At 40.3% G+C, this 15,926-nt stretch overlaps 1 protein-coding gene across 3 annotated transcripts; it reads left to right on the forward strand.

Moving 5' to 3' along the window:
- Nucleotides 1-6,731: 6,731 nt before the first annotated feature.
- Nucleotides 6,732-14,788, forward strand: LOC108671550. 3 transcript variants are annotated; one of them, XM_018159110.1, is made up of 4 exons: nucleotides 6,732-6,786; nucleotides 10,666-10,743; nucleotides 11,156-11,291; nucleotides 12,251-14,788. In XM_018159110.1, the coding sequence occupies exons 3-4, from the start codon at nucleotides 11,277-11,279 to the stop codon at nucleotides 13,679-13,681; spliced, it is 1,446 nt and encodes a 481-aa protein (XP_018014599.1). In that variant the 5' UTR covers nucleotides 6,732-6,786; nucleotides 10,666-10,743; nucleotides 11,156-11,276; the 3' UTR covers nucleotides 13,682-14,788. The 3 variants fall into 3 exon arrangements, with proteins under 3 accessions (XP_018014599.1, XP_018014614.1, XP_018014606.1); XM_018159125.1 differs by having other exon boundaries at nucleotides 10,666-10,730; XM_018159117.1 differs by having other exon boundaries at nucleotides 6,735-6,798.
- The last annotated feature ends 1,138 nt before the right edge of the window (nucleotides 14,789-15,926 follow it).

Below are 15,926 nucleotides of genomic sequence, written 5' to 3' on the forward strand. Positions count from 1 at the left end.
AAACGTAGGCAACTTTCGACCGACGTTCAATCGAAGTCACGTGCGCCAGTCACCGTTCATTTGTTTTGAAGTTTTTCGGTGAACTTTCGAAGTCTGCGGCGCAAATGTCGCTCCAAATCAACAGCAGCAGCAAAATTCGAATCATTATTATGTACAGCAAAGCGTGCGGTAACAGGCAAAGCAACAGCTGTGACGTTATCAATAATCTTAAACTAGGAACTCTCAATGAGGTAACACTGACGAAACCCCTGATGGAAAAACATTATAAGGGAGACAACTTATACCATTAATAACGAAGCATGACGCAGCGATAATAATAACAGCAGTTATACGATGTACAATATATAGGATGTATAACAGCTGACATATATATAGGAGGTAACATATGAACAGTCACCTACATCAAGAACAAGGTTTATATAGTACCTGCTATAGGACTCTTGTAGAAGGTTTACGTATATAGTACCTGCTGTAGGACTCTTGTAGAAGGCTAATATAGTACCTGCTATGAGACTCTTGTACAAGCAGAGCTGGGCAGCGCTATTTTAAAACGTAGCGGCCGCTACCGCTACCGCTACATGCTCTAAATGTAGCGGGCGCTACCACTACTGCTACATGCTCTAAATGTAGCGGGCGCTACCACTATACTGCTACATGCTCTAAATGTAGCGGGCGCTACCACTACCGCTACACCCACTAGATGTAGCGAGCGCTACCGCTACCGCTACAGTAAAATGTAGTGCCGCTACATTGGCCGCTACAATGGCCAAAATTATTGGAAAACTCTAAATATTTATTGTTCTGCTATTGGGATTTACTCATAATCATTTAATGATAATAAAACATTTTCAAAACATAACAATGCAACTATATTGCAATTAACTTAACCGAACTAGTACGAGTTAGATAGAATAAATAAAAGTTAATTATTTATTGTTTTACCTTCCCTACATGGATGTCTATTTTAATCTACCAATCTCAAAAATTATCCACATATACATATAAAAATCAGTCTTTTATTTGTATATAGATATGGATTATTTTGAGATTGGTAGATTAAAGTAGACATCCATGTAGGGAAGGTGAAACATAAAAAAGACTGTAAAAATAACTATAAGTAAACTGAAACATGAAAAAATACCTGTAAGTGGTAACTGGTAACAACTTAACAAGTAACAACTAACATGTTGACACTAGTAACAGGCTGAGGTTGACAACATTACAGCTAAATCTTTCGTACAGTTTTATTCTGTAATTCAAATTATGTATGTATCATGCTGGTTTTTAAATAATATTTAATACAATTAAGCAAAATCTAAAGGCTTTATCTATAAATGTAGCGGTAGCACTGTAGCGGCAAAGCCTCGTATCGCTACTTAAATATGTAGCGGGCGCTACCGCTACCGCTACAATTGCTTAAATGTATTGCCGCTACCGCTACCGCTACATGTAGCGCGCTACTGCCCACCTCTGTGTACATGGCTTATATAGTACCTGCTATAGGACTCTTGTACAAGGCTTCCTCTGTGTACANATAGGACTCTTGTACAAGGCTTATAGTAGCTGCCATAGGACTCTTGTACAAGGCTTATAGTAGCTGCCATGGGACTCATGTACAAGGCTTATAGTAGCTGCTAAATAGGACGCTTGTACAAGGCTTATGGTACCTGCTATGGGACTCTTGTACAAGGCTTATAGTAGCTGCTATGGGACTCTTGTACAAGGTTGTAATTCTCTAGTACAGCCAGTTTTGCTGTCGTGTACAAAAGAAAATTGATTAATTCTAAAATTTAAAAATTATTTCGCTTCATCAGTGAAGAGATAATTGAAGTGTTAAATCCGTTCAAACAACCCACATTTGGTAGCACAATTCCTAAGCAATGTTATCACGAACATCGGACGCTTCTATTCTTCGCTTGCACACGGAGAACAAGTTACATGCGTTGCCTTACCAACCGTCCGTATGGAACCTGATACTGTGCTTGTCATTCCATAGTACACATCGCAGAACTTATATATTTACTATCAATACTTGTATAAGTGCACACATATATGAATTATTGTATGCACAGTGCGGTATTTGAAGAAATGTTTCTCTGGGTAACGAGGAAATGGTTTAATGTGAGTCTAAATCCGCTTCATCGACTGGGAAATTCTAAGCATTAGAGAAGTCCACCATTACATGACTGGCAGAAAAATCAAAAGACCAAATAAGGCATCACTCGAGACGTTAATCACGACCCAAGGACACACGTTTAGTTTATGTCTTGCTGCAGCAGCAAGTGATGCTCAGATAAATAACACTTCGGTCAGGTAAAAGATAAAAATTTATCAGCAACATATTTATGTACGGCAACAATTCCATCGGTGCTTAAGAAGCGTAGAACCTCATTATCTAATCGCGGCGAACTTAGTAAGTCCTTTTGCACTAACATCAAGTACGACCATATCATTACCACGATGACAGCATCATTTTTGTCCTCCAGCAATGACCACAGCATGACAGGGCTCAGAGTATGAACACGTTCAAGAACAAACTAGATAAAGCTATGGAAAAATGTATGTTCAGATTTGAAATGCCTAGCACCATATCGAACCCGGTGGAAGTCTAGTAGCTACTTCAAACTATCGTCAGTCATGAAAAGAATTGGTCAAATGACACGAGTTTAGATCTTCTGTGAACAAGGCACGAAAAGTAAGAATCGGCGACAGGCCACATCAGGCCTACACTTCAGCGCCGACATCACTATGTTATGTTATTTTCGCCGACTTGTCATTCAATTTAATATTGCCACCGTCCCTATTTGACAACCTTTCTATTTATTCTATACATTACCTGGGTTGAATAATTTATCAACTGTCGTGAAAGCGTGTTTCTGGTGGGAAGCGGTNTGTACAAGGATGTACTGATGTGGTGTACAAGGATATACTGATGTGGTGTACAAGGATATACTGATGTGGTGTACAAGGATCTACTGATGTGGTGTACAATATTCACACATACGTTAAAGTCATCAAAATCAGCAATGATGTTCGTACTGCAAAAATTCATCATTGCGTTATAGGGGCATTATACTATGGGTCTGAATTTAGGAACAGTATACTTTTAAGGGCAGTGTACTTCGGGTCAGAATTTAGGGACAGTACACTTTTATTATCAGTGTACTCCGGGTCAGAATTTTTAGTGTGCAGCTAACTAACATCCGGGACGACAATGGCATAATAATTATTCGTCATGGTTGGATTATATATTAAACATTTTTAAACATTTGTCTGTTTAAAACAGATATAGTAAATATTATTATGGAACTGAAGCAACGGAACATGAATGATTTCCTTCAAACTGGTACGAACTAAGATCTCTTAGGAATCTTAATTATCAAAATAACGAATAATACTTACCGGCGAAGTCTTTTTTTAGCTACAACAAAGAAACTAGAAATTCCAAAAGATTAATGTTTGTCGGTACACGTGGCTAGAATACTAATTGCTTTTATAGATTCCTTGCTCGTAGACATGCAAGGGAGGAAGGCGGCCCATTAACTCAATGGAACTCTTGCAGTAAAAAAAGCATGAATTATAAAAAAAACATGAATTATGTTCTCTTGTGGCATGCAGGGCCATTCTGCTGCCAAGGGCATGAGCCTGAAATGTAGGCATGTGCATCACACGGCACAGTCATGCCTCAATATTTACACGTGCATCACACGGCACAGTCATGCCTCAATATTTACACGTGCATCACACGGCACAGTCTCGCCTCAATATTTACACGTGCCGGTCAAATGTTAAGAAGATCTCTGGAGACGACACTTGTGTATGTGTACAGTGTATGATGTATGACACATGTGTTAGTGTAAAGTGTATGATGTATGACACATGTGTTAGTGTAAAGTGTATGATGTATGACACATGTGTATGTGTCAAGTGTATGATGTATGACACATGTGTATGTGTACAGTGTATGATGTATGACACATGTGTTAGTGTAAAGTGTATGATTTATGACACACATAAGCTGTGTCAAGTATTGTTTATAATTTAAGCAAAAGTATATTAATCGTATGGAGTTTTTAATAACCGAATCAGAACATCATCTTGCATTTCTGGCCACAAGATGAATTAAAAAACCGATTTGTACTATTTTTATTTCAGTTTTATTTATTATTTCACTTTCATTTATATTTCATTTTTATTAATAATATGAGTTTTATTTATCATTACAGTTTCATTTATTATTTCAGTTATATATATATTTGCGGTTTAATTTAATATTTAAGTTATATTTATTTTTACAGTTTAAATTTTATTTCAGTTCAGTTATATATTTTTATTCGTAATACTGACGAAGATTGTACCGAGTTACACACGTGAATTTATTCTAAACAAGAGCGCGACTTATGAGATCCTGATGTCCGAGTCATCGACCTCTTCATCCTGCCCTGTAAAGTCAAGCAGACATATTAAGCATTAGGACGGCCTGTGTTTAATATATACATAACATAACATAACATAACATAACATAACATAACATAACATAACATAACATAACATAACGATGTCGGCGCTGAAGTGTAGGCCTGATGTGGCCTGTCGCCGATTCTTTTCCTTTTCGTGCCTTGTTCATAGATCTAAACTCGTGTCATTTGACCGGATCTTTTCATGACTGGCGATAGTTTGAAGTAGCTACTAGACTTCCACCGGGTTCGATAAGGAGCTAGGCATTTCAAATCTGAACATATATTTTTCCATAGCTTTATCTAGTCTGTTCTTGAACGCGTTCATACTTGGAGCGCCAACGATATCATCGGGGAGGCTGTTCCACATGTCGGTGATTCGAAGCGAGAAGAAATGTTAGCGCTTGGATATACCACTTGAGATAATCATTTATATAAACTGAACTTGTGACCTTCAGCAACGAAACCTAAGGCCATGAAAATGCCATCTGAAAATGCGTATAACTCGTTTGTGTTACCTGTTACCTCTAGGCTTTGAGCAAAAAAAATCCAGCTCATTAAATCAAGCAGAGACGCTCATGTAATCCTCTGAAGGGGCCCAGCTCTGCACGCCGTAGTGACAGCTCGAGGTCACGGCAACTGGTCCTTCATGGTCTTATCTGTACACAAAGAAATGAAGAGAAGGAGGAGAAAAAAAACACGCACGCTAGATGTTCTTGGTGTAGGTCAGGCGCAATAGTGCCGACATGACGCAGCAACCACCAAGTGCTGCTGCTACAGCTCCCTGTTCAGTGTTGGAAAACCTTAACACTGTTGCAGTGTAGTGAACGCATAGTTTAAAATTAACACTGTTGCAGTGTATTGAAGGCATAGTTTATTATTAACACTGTTGCAGTGTATTGAACGCATAGTTTATTATTAACACTGTTGCAGTGTATTGAACGCATAGTTTAAAATTAACACTGTTGCAGTGTATTGAACGCATAGTTTAAAGTTAACACTGTTGCAGTGTATTGAACGCATAGTTTAAAGTTAACACTGTTGCAGTGTAGTGTGCGCATAGTTTATTATTATCACTGCTCGTAAGGCTGGAACTTTTTAGAATTTTCGTTTTTTACGTGATGTTAGCCGAAAAATTTAATTAATTTCTAAATAAATAATTTATTCAATAATGATAACAGAATTATTATTGAGAGTCGAGTGCAGAGTATTGCAATAAAAAATCGTGAGAGGGTTTTATTAATGTAGTTGTATTAAATCTCAGTGTAGCCTGTGTATTTATTACGCACTGTCTGCAGTTTTTGAACCAGCGATATAATACAAAGTGTATTATTGGATCACAATCATGCTCACCACATAATATCACGTGTCGTAACGATTATTTATATTTAAATCTACCTAAAATCTAGCACAGTCATTGCAGTTATTCTGGGAAAGTTATCTCGCAAGTGATAAACATTACAGACAAATATTATTCAAAATACAACTGCACACTCTGATTCTGATTAGACTTATGGACTTTCGATTAATGTTCAGACTTTACACGCGCCTGATAGAATATCTATACATGAACATCTATAATGTTCATGTATAGAACATCTATAATGATTAAATGTGGACGCCTAGTTGATGTCGAATAAAACTTCCCATAAACATATTTCAATGTTTTATTGAATATTTTTTCCGTGCACTGAAAATAATCGAAGCTTTGCCCTTGTTGTTGCCGTAGGAGGCGTGCTGGATTGCCACGACTCGCAGGCAAGTGAGTCGCAGGCAAGTGAGTCGCAGGCAAGTGAGTCGCAGGCAAGTGAGTCGCAGGCAAGTGAGTCGCAGGCAAGTGAGTCGCAGGCAAGTGAGTCGCAGGCAAGTGAGTCGCAGGCAAGTGAGTCGCAGGCAAGTGAGTNTCATGTGCGTGTATGTTGGTCCCATGTCGGCCCTAGCGTCTAGACCGGCATCATGTGCGTGTATGTTGGTCCCATGTCGTCCCTAGCGTCTAGACCGGCATCATGTGCGTGTATGTTGGTCCCATGTCGTCCCTAGCGTCTAGACCGGCATCATGTGCGTGTATGTTGGTCCCATGTCGTCCCTAGCGTCTAGACCGGCATCATGTGCGCGTATGTTGGTCCCATGTCGTCCCTAGCGTCTAGACCGGCATCATGTGCGCGTATGTTGGTCCCATGTCGGCATGTACGCTATGCTGCTCACATAATGCGTAGTAATGCTACGCGGCCTGCAGCATATAAGGAGACTGCAGGCATGCGTGGCAACACTGCAGCGCGAGCAGCGGCCGGTGTAGGGAGCAGCATATCGTCGGCCACGTTCTCGTCAAGTAAAACATGATGTACAAATATTTACTAACACATATTTGTGACAATATAGCAAGACCTTATAGATTTTCAGCGAATTTTAGCTCAAATACTCCTAAATGATTTCGTATAATCACGATCGTGTGTTTGAAAATAGGATAAATCTGTTGATGTGTTGTGGTTTTCTGATTTGATTTAAACTTGAATTATGGCAGGCTCTTGGACTCTCAAGTGCATGGGGCGCTTAAGCAACAGCAGATCAAAGTTCACCAGTAACAGTGCTTGGCAACCAGCGGCGCTAACAACCGTCCTGTTTGTCTCAGTGCGTTGGGTTAGCATTCACGGTGCAATGACGTAAAAAAATGGAACTCAGTACTCACTGCAGTGAGTGACAGAGAGCGCATTTTCTCGTCGACGAAAACGTGGTCACGGACGGACGGACATGACGAGCACAATAGCGCCTTCTCCCATAAATGAGAAAATGCGCTAAAAAGAATCATTCTGTTCGTATTTCTGCATTCGGTTAGCATTTACGAAGCGTTGACGTCGTAAAGAATCGTTCTTTTGGTATCGTTGCATTCTGTGGTTGGCAGGATTAATGATAGCCTGAGCACAACGTGACGTTAATCTAAACGTTTATTTTATGTCTGTAATAAATCTTAAATTATTCATTCTTGTACCGAAATATTCATTCATCGATCAACAAATGATTTTTGCAACCAATCTAAAATATATTATCATTTTGACAATTAAAAATATTTATCTATTACATGTCAGGCGAGCTGCGTACGAGCATTGTGAGCCAGGCCTTGAGCCGAACTAATTGAAGACGAGAGGCTTGTGCTAATTGGCGTCATTCATTTCACTCACGGTCACCGTATATATACACTGTTAGAACGGTCGACTGTTTTTTACGGTCTATTTTCCAACAGTGTATATAGGACTTATAAGGGCATCCCACGTGCGCTGAATTAGGCCCCTTGTTCGTGGGACAGTGCGAGGAGGGGGCATGGAGAGGACGTTATACATACCTGTGCTGCTGCTACTGCTTAGCCTGTCACTGTGCTGGACGCTGCAGTTGCTGATGTTACTGCTGCTGAGGCTGCTGCTGCTGTTGCTGTTGCTGCTGCTACTGCTTAGCCTGGCACTGTGCTGGACGCTGCAGTTGCTGATGTTACTGCTGCTGAGGCTGCTGCTGCTGCTGCTGTTGCTGCTTAGGCTGCTTCTTAGCCTGGCACTGTGCAGGACGCTGCGGTTGCTGATGTTGCTGCTGCTGAGGCTGCTGCTGCTGTTGCTGTTGCTGCTTAGCCTGTCACTGTGATCGACGCTACGATTGTTGTTGCTGCTGCAGGCGACTGCTGCTGCTAAGGTGGCTGATGCTGAGGCTGCTACTACTGCTGCTTAGGCTGCTTCTTATGCCTGGAACTGCGCTGGACGGTACGATTGCTGACGTTGATCCTGCTGAGGCTGCTGCCTATGCTGCTTTATAGTATTGCAGCAGCTGTAGATGCTCTTATTACAGCAGATGTGATGGTTACTTTACTGTTGCTGTTTCTGTGGGTCCTGCAGTTGCTGTGAGTGCTGCTGATGCTGCGACTACTGAAGCAGCCCAGGCACATTCGTCACATTAACTTCAGTCAAATTATAAATATCATTAAAAGATGGAATTTCGGCTGAGATCGAAACCACGACCCTCGTTGAACTTAAGATCGCTACCGAAACTACCAGGATCGTTTTTTTGTATCTTCTTGCCGCATTTTTGTGAGAGTTAACATTTATATTATTGATCAATAGCATTGCAAGAGATAGTGATTCAACTTATAGGGTCAAGCGGCCTACGCCTTTTCCCACATTGGCGGGCCCAGCTAGTTAAGAGGTGATAATATATAATAGCGGTTTCAGCGTTTATTAAGCCGTAGGCCTGTCGCCGATTCTTAACATCGCAGAACATTAACAGCTTGTTACGGTCTCAAACTCGCAACTCACTGCTACAATTCTGCTGTGCTTAACCGCCCGGCCTCCTCGCCGATTCTGACCAGAAACTGGCGCACAGAGCTGGGATCGAACCCGCGCCTCTCTGCTCCAGCCATGGTACTCTGAACTGTAACCACTGGGCCACCCTGCCGCCAATAACACTGCAGTCATACTGCAGTGCAGATGATACTGACTGCAGTATTATTGGCGGGCCCAGTTACGTGGTGATGATACTGACTGCAGTGTTATTGGCGGGCCCAGTTACGTGGTGATGATACTGACTGCAGTGTTATTGGCGGGCCTAGTTACGTGGTGATGATTATGATAATGAAAATAAGTTAGTCAATAATATTAGGTCTTAATGTCTGCTGATAAGCGGGAGATAAGCTTGCTCCTGAAAACGCTCGTCATCGTCGTGCTATCAGCTCCGCCGTGATGGTCACGAGGCCACTGCGTGGCGAGGGTTGAGTGACATAATCAACATTTGTATGCCACACATGAGGTAAATGAAATGATTACACAAAAAATATAACTCAGTACTCACTGCACTGAGTGACAGAGAGCGCATTTTCTCGTCGACGAAAACTTGAGGTCACGGACGGACAGACGGACGGACAGACAGACAGAAAGACAGACGGACAGGGCGAGCACAGTAGTGCATTTTTTCCATAAATAAGAAAATGCGCTAAAACGAATGCATTGGTAGATTGGACAGCAGTTGACAGGCTGTGGGTAGAAGATTGGTAGAGTTGGGCAGCAGTTGACAGGCTGTGGGTAGAAGATTGGTAGATTGGACAGCAGTTGACAGGCTGTGGTTAGAAGATTGGTAGAATGGACAGCAGTTGACAGGCTGTGGGTAGAAGATTGGTAGATTAAACATCAGTTGACAGGCTGTGGGTAGAAGATTGGTAGATTGGACGGCAGTTGACAGGCTGTGGGTAGAAGATTGGTAGAGTTGGGCAGCAGTTGAAAGGCTGTGGGTAGAAGATTGGTAGAATGGACAGCAGTTGACAGGCTGTGGGTAGAAGATTGGTAGAATGGACAGCAGTTGACAGGCTGTGGGTAGAAGATTGGTAGATTAAACATCAGTTGACAGGCTGTGGGTAGAAGATTGGTAGATTGGACATCAGTTGACAGGCTGTGGGTAGAAGATTGGTAGATTGGACATCAGTTGACAGGCTGTGGGTAGAAGATTGGTAGATTGGACATCAGTTGACAGGCTGTGGGTAGAAGATTGGTAGAGTTGGGCAGCAGTTTACAGACAACAGAATACTCTAGTAAACAATTTCTTCATTCAAGGTGCGTATGGAAGTCCGAAGACTCGTATGCCACTGGACATTGATAAATTTATTTAGTAACTTTAGTAAATATTGATAGGCAATAGTAAGGAGTAGGGAGAATATTTACTGTAATTAAGAAATTATTACCTACATTCGTGGGGCGTGTTTTTTACCCAAGAATGATTTCTTCTTTACCACATGAATATCAGAATATATCGATATAAATATTTACAGACATGATTCTTTTATTATTTTCCTAGATGAAGAAATTATTAATTACCCGCCTCCACAAAAAATATATTATTTACCCTCTTTTGATAGTTATTATATTTACCCAATGCAGCTGAAATCATCATATGACTGAGACATACTGCTGTCATTGTGTGCGTCTACAGGATCATGTAGCTGACTGGCCGGACCTCAGCTTGTTGGACGACACTCATGGGGCTCGACTCGCACGTTAATTTATCGTTCACTATTGAATACCACTTAGCCTAATAAATATAAAATATTCAGCAACAAACTTTCGACTAAGATCTGTTATTTAAAACCATCACGGTCTGTGTGCGTGGGTTTATAAGACGATTATTCAATTTCTGTGAATATGTTGCTTTTTTCCATGTAATCAGCGTTTGACTTTGGTTTCAGAGTTTGTTTATAGCCTGGATTCTGGAGAGGGCGGCAGAGAGCGAGTGAGGTCCGCGACGCCTGAGGTCCGCACTTTAGGTTGGACACGACGCTAGAACATGTGATATTTTTTGTCATTATGCTTTAATTGAATTTAATTATACATTATTTTTATATATTGTCCGAGTTCGATGCCAAAATATTTCACGACCTTCAAAACATCTTTGCTCGTACAGTCGAAACTTTCTTTTATAGTTTTGCATGTACTATCATACGAAAAAAGTTTTTCGAAGATGCATATTTTTTTCGTTAAATTCCCTGTGTTGTGTGCAATAATGAATTATATCTCGGGGTTTTTGTATGAAAAAGAAAATATTTTCATGTTTTATAATGAAATATGAAAACTACATCCCATGAAACCATATTCGACGCCCATAGCTGCTGCTAGATTGGTTGTGTATGGCATAATGGACACTCAATTGAACGCCATAATTTTTATTTAATGATACAGGTTGGATTTAGTTCAATACTTCGCACGTCCGCGTGTGCGGGAGCTCCATGTGTCCGCGACATCCAGCAGGTGAAAGCAACACACCATCCGGGCCGCCAAAACCTCTTCGAGGAAATCATTTATGAACGGAGCCATGGTAAGACTAACTGGAAGGCGAGGGTGCTTATGAGTAGGGGAGTAGAATGATGAGGACGGTAAACACTACATAAACAGTTTACTATAGCCTTACGACAGTGAGAGTACCTATGTGAGGCTAGAGTGGATTAGCAACGAATACTGGACTAAAGATAGAGAAGTGTAAAGGTTGGGATCGTAAAGAGAAACAAACTGTATTACAAATTAAAATTACCAAGGTGGTATCAGAGTGGATTTGTAACGAATGAAAGGCAACATGTACACACCCAGCCAACTAGCAAGTTTACGGGAAAATGGGCCAGCGAGGATTATTAGTGACATGAGAACTTGGGATGAGACTTGAAGGAATAAAGGAGAATTGCATGGATGTGGATAATGAAAATCAAAAGAGCAAGATCGGAGGCAGGAGATTAACGAGGATAGTACCTAAAATGAATGAATTTACTTGGAAGAGAATAACTCGAGTTTAAAAACTGCAGAGTTTAGTAAATTTTTTGGACTTCGCAGAAATGTCCTCTGGCTTTTCATGAGACGACATATGTGTGATTTATACTGATGACATTCGCATAACCGCTATTTCTGTATAATTTACTTGCTACATTATAGCATAACTTTTTCCTCGCAACATTCATGGGAGCTACTCATGACACACCCACACCTACATGACACACCCACCATTTTGCAGTGCGTGTTGTGCTATATTTATTAATAATTTAAATGAAAATGATGAATGACATTTGCCCCGACATTTTCTGTCTCGATGTTCTTGAACTGTATTCAATTATAAAGAAATATCAAGTTATTGTACAGAAAACGATGCTTCAAATCTATGTAAAGGATTGCTAGCAGTCTATGGTTCCGGAAAGAAGGTTATTATCAGAAGGATGAACATTGATTCTTTACTGTTCTCTGCATAATATTTGTTCGAATTTGTGGCTAAAAATACTTCTTCTGTTCCAGAAAACGCAAGAAATTTCCAAGTCCATCATGAGCGACGCGAGTCGCCGGATTGAGAAGCTGCGAGAAGGGAAGTACATCGCGGGCGACTTCGGCTTGGAGATTGTCAAGCCGCCGTGGTTTGATGAAGCGAAGTTCACGCGTGGCCAGAAGCTGTCCAAGGATAACCTGGTATGCGTGTTTTTGGCGGACCTCTTGTTCCTGTTGACTGTCTTCAGCTCACCTCGTATCCTGAGGACGCTCATCTTGACCGGAAAAAGTTCATGCCCGTTCACGGCCCTCAATAGGTACGTGGCCACGATCAGAGCTGTCGTATCCTGGCATAACGGAGACATTTGGAATCCTGAAGATTTGGCTCACAAGTTTCTACGACATGTCATGACGAGTCATAAAAGTTTATATACGATTGCCAATTTTCAACGAAAAGAGGAAGTTGATCGAATCGAAGTTGAAGAAAATCCTATGGTTCAAATTACCGGTATGTATAAAAAAATTCGAGCCTCAAATGAGGAACAATCACGGTCTACTAAATGCGATGGCAATGCCAAGAATACAAATCATATCACGCCCAAAATGAAAATTCAACCAGATTTTGACCAAGCAAAGGAAAGGCCACGAACCTCTTCAAATGTTCAAGCTTCTATTAAAAAGCACAATTTCAGTTTAAGTAATGACGAATTTACGCCAAGTAAGGACACGGCTCGAAAAAGGAGTCAACAGGATCACAATCCCAACTTTTCTTCCAATTATAACCAGGTACCGAGCAGTCGAAATTCAGATTCAAAGATGTCCGAATCTGTCAGGAGTGATAAATCTCCACCAAAAGTGGACGAGTCGATCCCCAATCACAACATCCCGTATGTTAGTCAGTGGGATCTCTTGACCGTCCAGTACGCGTTTATCGCCAGTATAGTTGCGCATCCAGAGGCTTTCGGTGCCTGGAATCTTCCTGATGAAGATGTCGATGGATTTATCTACTACTGGAAAGTTCTGGGCTTTTTCTTGGGTATCCGAGAAGAGTTCAACCTTTGCAGCGGAGACCTCGAACAAACTAGAGCTTTGATTTTAGCGTTTGAGCAAGAGGTGATTTTACCGGCATTCGAAGAGGTTGACCACAACTTCGAACACATGTCATTGGCTCTTATGGGTGGAATTAACATGATGGTACCGCTCGTCAACTACCCCTCTGCCCTAATGTACCTTCTAACCGCCCTCGGTGCTGACACAGCTACGATTTACAAATCACTTACGCTCAGAGAGAAAGCTATCTATCATTTCTTGAATTGTGTGACCTACAGCTGCCGGGTGCGATTAATCAGAAACATGTTCAGCTCATTGCTGGAAATCTGTTTGGATCTGATAGAAGGACATGGGCCCTGGTGGTGGCCGAGAATATTGGCGCCGAAAAACACAATTTCACCAAGAGTTCCATAGAACCATTTTTTTAGCGAACTTGAAGTTTGTATTTATGAACAAGCATTAAATATTTCACATCCTTTGCCATTTCATGTATTCACATGCCTGAGTTAGTTGACTTATGACTTGCCAGACTAAAAGTCGTATCCCATGCATTATTGAATTCTAAATGAAAATTTCATTTCATTACTCTCAAATTTGGGAAAAGAGCTCTAAGTATCATTGAAGATAAATGTTGAATGCGTTTTCTATGCTCGACCATTCAGCGACACCGAATTGGACGATACAAATTCAGAGACTCCGTCCATCAAAATTGGATGTCAGCAACGACGGCTGCGAAGCATCAACCACATCAGTGTAGCTGAATTCTTTTACATAACAGCGATGAATTGCAATTAAATTAAGGCCATGTAATTTAGATTTTACAATGATATGTATAATACTTTTGGCATTAAGGTACTAGCCGTAGCGTAGAGGGTCCTTTAATCGCAAATATTCATAACAAATTTTCTAAGCGCTTATTAAAGTTTCTATCAATGCAGGAAAGATTGGTGAACCAAGTCAGGATAAAGATTTAGATTTAAAATTTAAAGCGATAAGTCTCAAGGTTCCGAAATTCCTAAATTTTACCACCTTCGAATGTTTCAAAACTACGAATGATTAAAATGCTTTAAATTTTCGGGATCCTTTTATCTCGCTATCACTAATGATGATGAGCTTAATAACATGAAGGAAACAAATGAAAAAATTATAAAAGCCCATATGAACGGCTCTTCTAGATAGGCTCAGATGTCAATTAGTCTTATCAATTTTTCTCCTGTCTGCAATAGATGGAAATTAATTTTATTATATGAAGTTTCATTTATCGTATTCGCTCTCAGAAATGAGAGTTATCGCACAGCATCGTCCGTGCATCAGCGATATATAACAATAATCACATAATAATTCTAATTCCTCGAGGAAAGCAATGTAGTTCCTCTTTATTAACAAGCGTTGTAAAAATGTCGCAACGGTCTGTCTGGTCGACGGTAGTTCAGGCTAAGATTAGTTATTTAATCAACCGCTGAGCAATATTTGATTGTTCCCATGGGATAGGGAGATTTTGTAATATAAATATAAATTTTTTGATTCTTCTTCAATGATCTCGATCCCTTTTTGAATAATTCTTCTTCTTTTTAGACAATAACTTGAATGTTTTATAATACAACATTGAAATAGTTGTAAATAACTATCCAAAAATAGAGCAAATTTTAAATTTTTGCAAGAATATGCAAACAATTGTTTCACCTTTAGGATATTTGTATTATCATGCTTAAAGAGTTTGCGCTTAACTGTTAATCTAAAAACTATTTGTGTGATTCACTTTCATGAAATTCTTCTGATTTTACTATTTTAATTAATTTGCCCCGATTCAGTATATCAATTTCTATTAATGATTTAATTCTTTGCTACTGAATCCGGAAAAAATCCGGAGGGAAAAATCCGGTCAAGAAAAAGTCAACGAGCCCGGCCGTAAATTTGTCCGACACGTGAGAGTTAAGCGATTGGTGAACCTTTCATCATTAGTGAGAGAATAATGTTTTCACCATGCCAATGTGTTCAAAAATACGTTAGCTTTGAACGAAAATTAGGGAAAAAACAGTTCTAGGCAATCAATATTCACCCATTATACAATTCCTGACGTTCGTAGCTATGAAGTTAAACTCTATACGGAAAATCTTAGCAATCGCACGAGTGAAACTGAATACAGAAAAAATGAATATACGATATTGCTTGAAAAAGCCATTGATGGGAAATGAGAGCAAAAAATGTGACCAGCTTCTAAACAAAGTAATGAATTTATTGAAAATCTCATTTATCCTTTGAGAATGACCTGCTCCAACCCCCACTTTCCTCGCTTCTCCACGTTGCTGTAGCCAATGAGGTTAGGTTAGGACCGGGAAAGTTTTTTTAGGTGAAGAGTCGGAGTCAGTGCGGAGGTATTACAATGCTGGAGTGTTGCCTGTAAGAAGAATGCTGACATGAGCAATGGCTGCGGGCTCACGGGACCTATGTCTCTGAACACTTTACTTTATTGGTCTCTCAACCCTGTTGCATTACGCACGCGAATGAATATAAAGTAATGGTGGTATTGGTAATTGCTGGCCAATTACATGCATTTCGTCTGATACAGCTCCATTAATACTGACCCGTTGACGTGTACTCTCTATGGTTCTAGGGGAGTTTGCCGGAGATTCCTTTCCCTGTGTAAGCACGCTAGTAA

This window comes from Hyalella azteca, unplaced genomic scaffold (genome assembly GCF_000764305.2).
Source record: "Hyalella azteca isolate HAZT.00-mixed unplaced genomic scaffold, Hazt_2.0.2 contig10672, whole genome shotgun sequence".
Lineage (NCBI taxonomy): Eukaryota > Metazoa > Arthropoda > Malacostraca > Amphipoda > Hyalellidae > Hyalella > Hyalella azteca.